Source organism: Acipenser ruthenus, chromosome 18 (assembly GCF_902713425.1).
Source record: "Acipenser ruthenus chromosome 18, fAciRut3.2 maternal haplotype, whole genome shotgun sequence".
NCBI classification, from domain to species: domain Eukaryota; kingdom Metazoa; phylum Chordata; class Actinopteri; order Acipenseriformes; family Acipenseridae; genus Acipenser; species Acipenser ruthenus.
Window position 1 is genome coordinate 31010154 of NC_081206.1, and position 12636 is coordinate 31022789.

General features: G+C 47.5%; 1 protein-coding gene across 6 annotated transcripts in view; it reads left to right on the forward strand.

Annotated features, from left to right (window-relative positions):
- Positions 1-33: 33 nt before the first annotated feature.
- The window catches only part of LOC117422552 (MAX gene-associated protein-like), a 28730-nt gene continuing 16127 nt past the window's right edge, over positions 34-12636 (forward strand). For 4 of the 6 annotated variants that reach the window (XM_058992004.1, XM_058992007.1, XM_058992008.1 and 1 more), the window contains exons 1-7: positions 3707-4311; positions 7407-8651; positions 9080-9794; positions 10030-10117; positions 10669-10776; positions 11211-11345; positions 11580-11693. In XM_058992004.1, coding sequence (XP_058847987.1) covers positions 7477-8651; positions 9080-9794; positions 10030-10117; positions 10669-10776; positions 11211-11345; positions 11580-11693 — 2335 coding nt within the window. In that variant the 5' untranslated portion in view covers positions 3707-4311; positions 7407-7476. Of the gene's footprint in view, positions 595-3706; positions 4312-6165; positions 6902-7406; positions 8652-9079; positions 9795-10029; positions 10118-10668; positions 10777-11210; positions 11346-11579; positions 11694-12636 lie in introns of those variants that run through there. The other 2 variants (XM_058992005.1, XM_058992006.1) reach the window with 2 other exon arrangements.

Below are 12636 nucleotides of genomic sequence, written 5' to 3' on the forward strand. Positions count from 1 at the left end.
ATTATTATTATTATTATTATTATTAAATGTGAAAGCTGCATGTCTAATACTGATTCAGCTCAGATCATGTTTTCCAGGCTCACTACCTATTCTTTCAGATGCATTTCCTTTCTCAAAGATTCCTCAAAACTGCTGGTCTGAAGTGAAGATGGGAACCATAAAAAAATAAGTCTTTTGCTTCCCTGCTACCCTCGTGAATGAATCTGCGAATGTTCAAAAGTTTCTATTTTTCAGCTATTGTGAGACAGTAAGGTGGGGTGAAAATTTAAAAAAGGACTTCATATGAATCGACTTTGATGTGTGATCAGGCGCAAAACTAAGAGTTAAACAGCACTGTAGTTTTAAGTGCAAGTCAAGTGAAAACTGTGTTGCACATTTTGAGACAAAAATGTTTCACTGTATCTCTCAAACGCACAGCTTCGGCCAAGATAGACCTCTCCACACACACACACGCCCCCTCTAGCACAAGCGCTCACACGCGGCGCATGCGCAGTGTCGGAGTATTTACTGCCTTCGAGTTTCTCACACCCGTCCTTAGGCTTCGGAGGGATTTGGATTAAGAGATCGCATCGTTTCCTCAACTTGTTCCACGAGGTAAACACGCATTTATTCCTCTAAAATCTTCGTATGCAGCCATTTGGGGTTTTTGTAGATGTGACAGCATTTGCCGTGGACTTCAGTTATTGGTTAACTTAAAAACACGTTTGCTGAATTTTGGAGGGTAGGGGGTGCTGGGGGTGTTGTCGGTAAGGTCACCTGACAACACAGACAGAGCTAGCCAGCGCTATGGGCTGTTTATAATCGTCACACAAAAACAATTATAAGAAATACACACCAAAAAATGGCAAGACATTTTTACTTCTGTGCATTCAAACCCCTCGAAGCTGCGATTGTTGCCCCCCCTGTATTATTTCTAGTTGTGTATTTGATGCGTCTCACACAATTCAGTTCACACTAGCTCCCGTACCTGCTGCTGCGCTGTGCTGGCAAACACGTGACCCCGAGCAGCCCTGCCTCTCGGCCCCTGCATGATTTATACAGTACAGGCTTCGTGATTATATCTGTGTATTCGGTCCACAGCACGGTTAGTAGAGCGTGCTTGTGTATACCGCTGTATTAATATATTTTTAAACGCCTCGTCTCAGTAGTTTTGTGTAGCGTCCCTCCTTCATGAATGATACATGTCTCGCTGTCTCGCGTGTGCCTCAGCCTGCTGTTTCATAACCCCAAACCCAGAGCTATCCTGGGTGTTAAAAAGGCTGGAGCTGGCGGTTATCTGATAATATAAAAAAGCCCAACACCGTCGTTGGTGTTTTTAAAGTCTCAGTTTCTTAATGTGTGTGTTCGCTGGTTACTTTTTGTGATACTTTCCCGAGTTGATTCCGTTTCTGCGTCGCTGACCATTTTTTTTTACAGCATCACCCTGGCTGCAAATAGAGGTTCACGTGACCGCGCAGCAGCCAATGGGACTCCGAGTTTCCCTTGGAAATTGCAATGTCGGATAGCGTGTGTGTAACAAAGACGAGAGCGAGTGAGCGATTGAGTTTTACTGACACTGAGTAAACAAGCAGAAAGAGACACGGTCATCTCGAATTCATTTTGATCTCTTCAGGAGACCCCATAGAAACCCCATCTACTGGAACATGTGCTGGATTATACAAAGGTGTATATTATTGGACCGAATACTGTAGTGGCACTTTTAATTTCCTTAAAGAAAAAAATATATATGTATAAAAAAATATATATATATATATGTGTGTGTGTGTGTGTGTGTGTGTGTGTGTGTGTGTGTGTGTGTGTGTGTGTTTCCTCATAAAACGAGCTTGATGTTGTGTTGAAATTTCGTTCTTATATATATATATGGTTACAAATATTGAATGATATTTTTGTATAGTTTCTCGTGTCTTAACAGGACGTCACTGAAGGAAATGCTCAGCTGCTAAATAGCTTTTATGTTTATCTATCTATCTATCTATCTATCTATCTATCTATATATATATTAGCTGTGTGTGTGTTCTTGCTGACAGTATTTAAATACCTGTACAGGAATTATTTTTATCGATGCAGGGATACTGCTCTGCAATATTAGTATGAGCTTGAGTAGCCACGGTGTATCTGTAACAAGTGTGTCGTCTTATTAAACTCCTTGTAAAACCAGGATTGGATCAAACCGCTATGCAATGGGAGTCATGCTTGCATCCCTCCCTGCATAACTTTCTGATCAAACTCATTTGCACATTAATTAATCACAAATGACTGCAGGTCCTTAGAGTCTAGGTCCTGGTGACCTGCAGTTAAGAGGCTGCGTGCTTTTGTTTAGTGGCTTATGATCAAACTCTGTGGATTTGCGGCTTTGTTTTCTGGGAAAGCTACAGGCTGAGAGTCGGTTCAAAGTGGCTGTGAAGGCACGGAAATAAGACTCCCCTTGCATTGCAGTTTGATCCATTCCTGTTTTTACTATGATTTTAACAAGACACACCAGAGCTTGTTACCTATACACTGTGGGTGATCAAGCTGGTAGTAAAACCTGGAGTGGGTGAAACTGCTGTGCAACAGGAGCCCTGTTTCCATCCCTGGACTGTGTTATTATAACCTTCAGTTTGTAAGGGGTGTGCTGAAACACCAAGGCAGTGCTTTTCAAAGCAACCACTCACGTGCAGACCTAGTGCAGGTAATGGATACAGCGCAGTGCAGGAGCGCCACGAGAACACGAGAGAAACAAGCGCTCTGCAGAGCATGTACAGCAGTGTGCATAAAGAGATCCAGTGTGAGGAAGCATGCACTGCACCTGATCAGGGAGTCATGATCTGGAGTGAGTGTGTCTGTGTGTGTCTGAGAGTGTGTGTGTCTGTGCAGGCCTGAGTGTTTAATTAGTAGCTGCTTTGTTTTATTTACTTAAGTGTTACCAGGGAAATGTGTTTGTGTCTCAGAGGAACAAGCGCTGGTGCAAGGCATACAGTAATCTACAGACAGGGTATTATTAAAACACGAATCCAGATCCAAACGGGCATTATCACTTCTCTATAGCAGTTTGCTCAAGTGCAGTGTTAGGGTTAACACGCTGGTGTAAAAGGAATTGAATAGTGCACTTTTAAAATAATAACCCTTTTCTCGTTTCGATTTAAACTGTACAAAACAAAACGCAGTGCCGAATTTGCACACGTGTTTATTCCGTGTCCTCGGATTAAGCGTTGACAATCCGATACCTGCTATTGTATCGTGTGGAGAACAACTAGTAGCATTTGATTTTAGACATTTCAAAATCTATTTCAATGCAATTATTATCGCTGATAACGTCTTTGTAATGGGCATTGCAGTGTTGCTGTTCAATTGTAACTAGAGCAAAATCAATGCAAGGTCTGATTCATCGTTTTCCCCTCGCGGTGTATTGCACAGGGGTAGAACAGACGCATTACGTTGCAGTACAGAATGGTTCTGTTCAAATACTTAACGTTGTTGAAAATGTAAGGAGCGTGTCTGTGTCCATGGCCAGTGTTTGTGTCCAGCGCTCGTCAGGCGGAGGGAGTCGAGCCCGTGTCACAGATCAGAAGTAGTTTCTGTCTGCAGACACGGAAGGGCGCTCTTTCTAGTCCCATGAGTTATTAAAATCCCAAGGCTGCGTGCTGCAGGTACCCCTGGTGTGCTATATATTTTGTGGTTACACGCGGTTGTATTTATTCTGGTACCGAGGGTGCATCCTGTTTTGTAGGATTACTCTGGGTTGGATTTGTTCAGCAACACGCTGCCAGTTTTCGCTCTCGCACACCCAGCGGCTGCTGTGCTGGTTCACACTGAGGCGACCACGTGAAAACCTTTTTCAATTTTTACACACACACACACACACTGAACTGCAGCGGCCGAGTTACTCTGAGCACATGCACGCCCGTCCTATCGCAAGGCAGACTGGCTGTGGCGCTTTGTTGCTGTTACCGTGCTAGCACGCCTAAAGCTTGCATTTGGGGGGGATTTAAAAAAATGAAGTACCTATCGGCCTCTCGCAAGACCGCAAGTTTCTCGCTGACCGGCACAACCTTGCTCCACGTGACGTCTCTCACGCTTCGGAGTGGCGCACCCTTCCCAGGGCGTCACGGCGTATGCGCAGAACAAGTTATCTGCGCCGTCCTGCGCGTGCGGTGGTGACGTCAGTGGTGTTGCGCACGCATGTTTTCTCCAGCTGGGTGAGACACACGGTGTAGATAGGATTTTTTTTTTTTTAGAAAGGCGAAATAAAAACGAAAGGACAGCCAAGACACGACAAGTGAACCTAAACGACGCACTATTGTGAAGTTATTTCAGACTGAATTGCCAAAGGTAAGAACACAGCAGGGCCTGGTTTGCATTTCTGCAAGTGTGAAACTCTGTGGGGTTGCAGTCACGCCGCGTTGGGCGCAAAAAAGGTGGTTGGTTGTCGCGCTCCAGCACGGTGGATCTGTGGAGGAATGACTTCATGCGCCATGGCGGCGAGCGGCGTGGGGCTGGCACGAGCTAGGGCTGCGTGGAGAGGAGAGGGCCCTCGCGCGCGCGCGGGTTCCACGGTTAAGAGCGAGTTTCGGGATTCGTGATGCAAAGGGGAGGAGCCAGTGCGAGATATTTAGCACCAAACAAAAACACGCTATGCTGAAGCCAGGAGGCATTGTTTTATATGGCGTTGTAAAAGGTGTGAAATTACAGCAAGACATTGAACTCTTCTCGACCCTATACCTGTGAAGTTTCAAAAACAGGACCGTTTCATGCATCCACGGTATTTATTAAACATAGCTGCGGGAGGAAACGAAGGGAGAGTCTCCATTGGTTGCAAAGTAATTGGAATGCATTATACAGATAGTTGATTCTTTAGTCTGGACTGGGGAGAGTGGTTTCTGAAACAGAGCCGAACTTTGAACGTTTGACAGCGTCGTATTGTCTAATATACTGTCCAAGCATTACTGTTAGTCCTAAAACCATACCTGTAGTTAACTCTACAGGAATTCGTATAGTTACAGAAACGTTCAAACAAATTAACACGTTTAAAACAAATAACTATAAAGACATGTAGCACCTCGAGTTTGAGGATTTCTGCTCGCTTCGAGGGTCAGGGGACAGGAGTTTGTGTGCGCTTGTTTTGTTTGAAGATGTTGAGCGTGCTCTATTGAGGCTACGCCACTGTGAACAAGGAGGTTGCAGACTTCGGTTCAATCTGCTCCGGCTTCACAGGACCTGACTGCAGCCTGTGCGCAGTGTTCTCGCGTGGGGTTAGGTTCATAGATTCTGCATAATAATATTTATTAGGAATGAAGACTTTCCCCCCCAAAGCATTTGAATGTGTTTCTTGCTGCAGTGCTCCCTTTCTCTTTCCAAGCTCAGCGAGTTGTATGGTTTGTGTCGGGGTGCCTGGGAGTTCGTGTGAGTGTATTGATAGAGGAGGGAAGCTTGCGTTTTCGCTCGTTTCGTTTAGAACAGCAGCACTTATCAATATTGGTGTTGTTTCGTTTCTGACTCAGACCTGAATGGGTCTTGTAATTATCAACTGAAGGAGACAGGGCGTTGCTGGGAACCCGGGGGCATGCAAATATGTTCTCTGTTATATTTGTACAACTGTGTGTGTTTCTTTGTCAGACTTTATTTTTACCCAAAGCTGCCGATGTGAAGTTACTAGTTTACTGTTTCAGTGCGGCTTGCTGTCGTTTCCTTGTATTGAGCGTGCGTGTGTTTGTCTATACTCACAATTAAATGGGTGCATTGTCACTTTGTAAATCATTATTCGTGGTGTCTGTGAAGTTGAGCGAGTTCTTGTTTCGAAGGCAGGGTGATGTTGTGGTCGTGTCAGCTGTATTTTGGAGCTGCGAACGGTGGAAAAGCAAAGCTGCACGATTTCGTAAGAAAAGCACATTTAAAATGAATCTCTGCAAAGCAATTAAATAAATGAAAGAAGTCTATCAAACGAATCAATTCAAACAGAACGTCTGTGTCTCCTCAGTATGCGGCGGTAGAGAATACATTCTGAGAGTTAACTACACAAGGACTGGTACTGCGGCGTTTCACTGTGTGACTTGTTCAGAATCCAGGGCTATAGATTCAGAAAGTACGCCCAGGCTGAAGTCTGCTAAATCCAATTCACTATCATAGATCCTTCTAAAGAAAACAACACATTTACCCTTTAATCAAATAGGCACATTTGTGCGAAACGTTATCTTTCTGTCTTAAAATATTGTTTTTTGAAACCGGTTAAAAATTTAAAAAATAATAAAAAGATATCTTGCGAGCCCGGAGTGCTGTGTGAAACGGGCTCCAGGTTTCTTGTTTTGAATACTTGATGCTACCTGCATGTATGTACAGGGCACGTGTGTGAAACGGAAATCAGTTTTGTGGATGTGTTGTTTTTGGCTTGTATTCACACACTACGGTATTTAAATGCTCTGCCTTTGTTTATTGTCTAGGTATCTAAGGAAATGCATCCGTGGGGCGTTAGCAGCAGCGCCGCTTCCATGCTGTTGTAGCACTGACGATAAAGCAGCACGGTATCGCTTAGCTTCGTTGTTTCCACACAGAGCGTGGGCACGTTGCGTATACTGTACTCAAGTGTAACATTGTAACTGCGGTGCAGAAGCTCGCTTATTTGGTCGATCGATGGAGCCGTGGATAGACTCTTAGGGTCTTGCGCGGGTAAAAGCGCATTCACATGGTCTCTCTGCGAGGCGGGGGTGCCATGTAGCCACTGGCCAGCGGGGAATCAATGGACATTATTGCTCGCTTTATTTCTACTGGGATTTTAATTCCTCTCCAGCGCCGCTGCAGACCCAGGCTTCTTGTGGATCACGTTCATTGTTTTAGTTGGATTTTCATGCACCGGGTGATAACACATGAAGATTAAAAAAACGCGCCGTGGAGCCAAGTCTGCGCAATCGAGTGACGAGCGAGTTGAGTAAGTTGCAGGAAGGGCTGGTAGAGAAACCGGACGGATACAATCGCTGACCAAACAGACGATCGTATGCATTGATCCGTTTCTTTCTACGTGTTTTTGTTTATGTATTTAGTATATTCTTTTTTTTTGCATAGACATTACAACTTGCATTGTGTTGTGTTTTTTAATTTCAGATTTTTTTTTTTTTTTATGTTTGATGTGGACATTTTGGTCTAGGTGAAATGGTAAAGACCCACACTCACTGAACGCAGCTGTGTACTAAAGTAAAATCGAAAATGTCACTGAAAAAGAAAATATCATGAGTAAATGTCCCCTTAATTGTTCACCCCACCCCCTTGATTTCTTGAGTTAAAACGTTTTTACATTTAATTGGTGTTTTAAGTAACTGGCCATGTATATCATTTGAATGATTTAATGCGTGTTCGTCTTGTGAGCCAGAGCTGCGTTTGTTTTTGTTGCCCCCCCCCTCTCTAACGGCAGTCTCCTGTGTGTCTCCACCCCCCAGCATGCTGACAGCTTGAGGAGGAAGGCCCTGAGAGCCGGACAGCAGCCCGCCCCGGCGCTGTGACCTCATCATGGACAGCAAGTCCCCCATGGTGGTCCTCCGGCAGGACGGGGGCACCCCAGCCACCCCCAGCCCCTCCCCGGCCACCCCACCCGCCTTCTTCGTCATCCTGAAGCCCGGGCAGCCCGGGGACAAGAACAAAGAGCAGCAGGGCATCCTGGTGTCCAACCAGGACCTGAGCTTGGCGGCCGCCGCGGCCGTCCCCAAGCTCCCCCCGCCCCTCATCGCCATCGCCCCCGGCCCCGCCCCCGCGCCCAAGCCCCTCCCTGTCCTCAAGCCCCGCAAGGCATCCCCCGTCCCCATCACCTCCATCAAGCCCAAGAGCTCGGAGGGGAACCTGCCGGCCGAGTGCGTCCACAAGAGCGGGGTGCGGGTGACCCTGGACAACAACAGCATGTGGAACGAGTTCTACCGCTGCCGCACGGAGATGATCCTGACCAAGCAGGGCCGCCGCATGTTCCCCTACTGCCGCTTCCGCATCTCCGGGCTGGAGCCCTTCCTGCGCTACATCCTGGTCATGGACATCACGCCCGTGGACAGCAACCGCTACAAGTGGAACGGGCGCCACTGGGAGGCGAGCGGCAAGGCGGAGCCCCACGTGCTGGGCAGGGTGTTCATCCACCCCGAGTCCCCTTCCTCCGGCCACTACTGGATGCAGCAGCCGGTCTCCTTCTACAAGCTGAAGCTGACCAACAACACGCTGGACCAGGAGGGCCACGTGATCCTGCACTCCATGCACCGCTACCTGCCACGGCTGCACGTGGTGCCCGCCGACAAGGCCACCGAGGTGATCCAGCTCAACGGGCCCGAGGTCATGACCTTCTCCTTCCACCAGAACGAGTTCTTCGCCGTCACCGCCTACCAGAACCTGCGCATCACCCAGCTCAAGATCGACTACAACCCCTTCGCCAAGGGCTTCCGCGAGGACGGCCAGTGCTACCGGCCTGCCAGGGCCAAGCTGGAAGGGGCTCTGGGAGGAGAGGGCAGGGCGGGAGGGAAGGGGGTGCAGACCTCCCTCAAGGCTCTGTTCGGCCATGCAGAGTCCTTCGACGAGGTGATGGACCAGGAGCTTTTCAGCAACGAGGGCTTCGATATCAACATCCTGCACAGACAGATCACCCCAGCAAAACTCGGCACGGCTGCCCCTGCCGCTGTTATCAAGACTGAGAAGAACGAGGCTCCCAGGTGAGCTGTCTGGCTGCGTGAGTGTGTGGCTGGCTGTCTCTGTCTCGAATGTTTAAACTTCAGGACTAAGCACGTAACCATTCAGAAAAGCCACTGTCAGCCCTCCATTGGAGAGTGCTGAGAATAGGTTTTTTTGTGTGTTCTAGGCTACATGTAACATTAATGCGTAGCCTATGTAGAATCTATAATGATCTTATACTGTACACGTACCACCATGTAAACGCTAAAGCTGACATCTCTGTATTTGACATTCATATTATTGACAATAGTTGAATGTTTAGGAAAAAATGAAAACAGGTCATACTTGTATAAACAGAGTGTGTGTGTGTGTGTGTGTGTCTTGTCAGAAGGAGCGATTTCTAGATGTACAGACTTCACCGTGGTTTGTTTCTGCTGTGTTTTTAATATTGATTTTACTTTCCATGCAGCGCTCTGAACTGGAAGATGACCCCCAGCGTGGCCCCCGCTGTGCAGCCGAAGGAGGAGGAGGGGCTGCTGGCGGTGAAGACAGAGCTTCCCAATGACTACGAGATGAGCGCTGCGGGAGAGCATGTGGGGCGCGTCATCGTGAAGGAGGAAGAGGAAGAGGAGGAGGAGGACACTGACCCCATCAAACCACACCCGGACAGTCCGCTCGGCGTGGCCAAAGCCAAGCTGCTAAAACTGAAGCCCTGCACTAACAAGACTGCACTGCAGGAAAACGACACGCCACTACCAGCAGGCAGCGACTGCCCTCCAAACATCCCGAGCGACTCCCCCGAAAAAGCGGCCCCGACAACGCCAGCAGCCAGACGGCTTCACCGACCCTCCCCTCAAAACATGCTACACAAGCTGTCCCTCTCCCTACAGAGAGCCCGGAGCAAGCAGAGACCCATCGCCCCGAGACCCCCTCCCGACCCAGCCCCTGCGTTTGCAGTCCCGTCGGGGCTCCCCATGAGCAGCAAGGCAGCGGCGACGCCAAGCCCCCTGCCCTCCTCGAAGAAGCGGCGCCAGCGCAAGGTGCGGTTCGGCAAGACGGGGAAGGCGTCTCGCAAGGCTGCCGCGCTGGCCAGTGCTGCCTCGGCCCTGGGACCCCCCGACACCAGCATGCAGCCCGACCTGGAGGATGTGGAGGGGGTCCTGTTCGTCTCCTTCACTCGCAAGGTGAGCCCCATGTTGTTAAATATATATGCATCATTAAATAAACCATTAGAAGACTCAGGACTTTCCTCCACCAGTCAGAAGCTCAATCAGAGGGCACTGCGACTCTGCACATGACAGAAGAATATTCACATAGAGAAAGTAAAGAAAACATTGAAACAAACTGTAACAGAAACGTTGTTTTTTAGTTGGTAGGTAATGTGGTAGTGTAACGTGGATTCCTTCTCTTCACTCCTAGGATGCGCTGGATCTTCACCTCGGGGACCAGGCTCAAAGGGGAGACCCCCAGCCTCCCCCAGAGACCCCGCGGCCTCCACAGAGGAAAGGTAAGCAGATTTGTGTGGTCCGGTGGTTAAAGGAAGGGGCTTGTAACCAGGAGGTCCCCGGTTCAAATCCCACCTCAGCCACTGACTCATTGTGTGACCCTGAGCAAGTCACTTAACCTCCTTGTGCTCCGTCTTTCGGGTGAGACGTAATTGTAAGTGACTCTGCAGCTGATGCATAGTTCACACACCCTAGTCTCTGTAAGTCGCCTTGGATAAAGGCGTCTGCTAAATAAACAAATAATTAATTATAATAATTTCCCCGAGCACTCTTTACATGCAACACACTGAAGGAAGTTTAAGAGCGTTTCAGAATGCAGGAAAAACAAACTCGACTCGGGATAAACAGCACGAAAACAGCTGTTCTATTAACTGAAAACGATCAATCAGAACGTACCTGGGAGACGGAAAGTTTGTCTACTTGAAAAAAAAAAGGAAGACTGCATTTGTGAATCCAGGTTTTTCTTTCTTTCTTTCTTTCTTTCTTTCTTTCTTTCTTTCTTGTGCATTGTATTTATTTGTATGTTTTGTTTTTGGCCTCGCTGTCTCCACAGAGGCTCCTGAGAGTGTCCCAGAGCGGATCTCCCGGCTGGAGAGGAAGCTGCTGGATGATCTGAGGAGACTCCGACACAGACAAGTGATCCACCCCGTCCTGCAAGAAGGTGAGGGGAGGGGGGCTTCGTTACTCCCTCTGCTGAGTCAATCCCAGCTACGTTTTTGCCAAATATGTGAATTAATGGGTACCATTTCAAACGCAGTTAATAAAGTGTGACCATGTCGGATTGATCTTAGCAGGGAATGAAGTAAGATTCCCATTGCACAGCAGTTTGATCCATTCCGGGTTTTGCAACAAGTTTAATTGGACACACCTGAGCTTGCTACCTACACACTGTGGCTAATCAAGCTGGTAGTAAAACCTGGAATGGGTCAAACTGCTATGTTATCTGTCCTATTTCGATCCCGGAGTTTCTTTCCAGAATAGGGGTGTTCTTTAATTAAAAGAGAATCAATACACCCCAGCCACAGGTCCTCTGCACCTCTGCTGGTGGTCTGCAGCCCGTGGATTTCATCAGTAACGTGTCTCTCTTTGCTTCAGTTGGGATGAAGCTGAACTCGGTGGACCGCCGGATGGACATTGATCTGAAGTACCTGGGGGTGAGTCTCCCCCTGCCCCCCCCAGTGACGTGCCTTGGAGGAGAGGGGGGGTTGGTGCCCCAAAACACCTCACCAGGTGAGTCACGCAGCGTTGATACAGCCCCGTTACTGAATTCAACAAAATATGTATCACTAAGGGAAAAAAAGGTCTAGTTTCACATAGCCTTGTTAGCACTAATCTTGAACTGCTTAATGCTAACAGGTATGGAAGTCCAGGATTGGCAATAACCAGCCAATTCACCTAAAATGTGCAGATGTAGTAGCACCAAAAAAAAAAAAAAAAATCCATCTCCTTTGTGTTTGTTTCCAGACGGGGCCGTTCCCTTTGTCTCCCGAACAGGGAAAACGAATGACTTCACCAAAATCAAAGGCTGGAGAGAGAAGTTCAGTGTGCAATCAGAGGCTGCCCCTTCCAGACCCGAGGGTAAGGGAGTGACTGTTATACAGTAGGGGAAAAAAAGTCTCCCGCTGCAGAGCAGTGTGAGATCCAGTCCAGGCTTTACATTCTTATCAAGCTCACATAATGAAGACTCCTATTGCAGAGCAGTGCGAGATCCGGTCCAGGCTTTACATTCTTATCAAGCTCACATAATGAAGACTCATATTGCAGAGCAGTGCGAGATCCGGTCCACGCTTTACATTCTTATCTAGCTCACATAATGAAGACTCATATTGCAGAGCAGTGCGAGATCCGGTCCAGGCTTTACATTCTTATCAAGCTCACATAATGAAGACTCATATTGCAGAGCAGTGCGAGATCCGGTCCAGACTTTACATTCTTATCAAGCTCACATAATGAAGACTCATATTGCAGAGCAGTGTGAGATCCGGTCCAGGCTTTACATTTATTATGATGCTGTATCGGCACATAAAATATAATCAGGACTCTTTTTTTTATTGGATTTTATTTACATGTTACTGACAAAAAATAAATACAATAACAGTAATATCACCTAAGAGACAAATAAAAACTAATGAAAATCTAGAGTCAGCAGCAATACAGGTCTATTCAGCTGCAAATACCAAAGAAATGGCATTGTCACTGAAGTGTAGTGATGGGAAAATACGAGGCGCACAAGAATCACTGGATTAAACACATGAGTGAATGGAAGCCGAGGGGTAACCCTCAACCTGTACAGTAATCACCCCCAGAACCTCAGAACCCCACAGCGCTCCTGCAGCGTGACAGCCAGGCAAGCGTTTGCTGGATTTTTTTAAGTGATGATAGTCTGTATATTTACACTATTCTTTCAGACATGGGGATTTTCACTGGGAAGTACATATTACACGGCAAGGCATAATTAACGGAAATCTGTGATAACCGTGAAATAAATACAGCATTAACCATTACCTCACCCGAAGCTGTG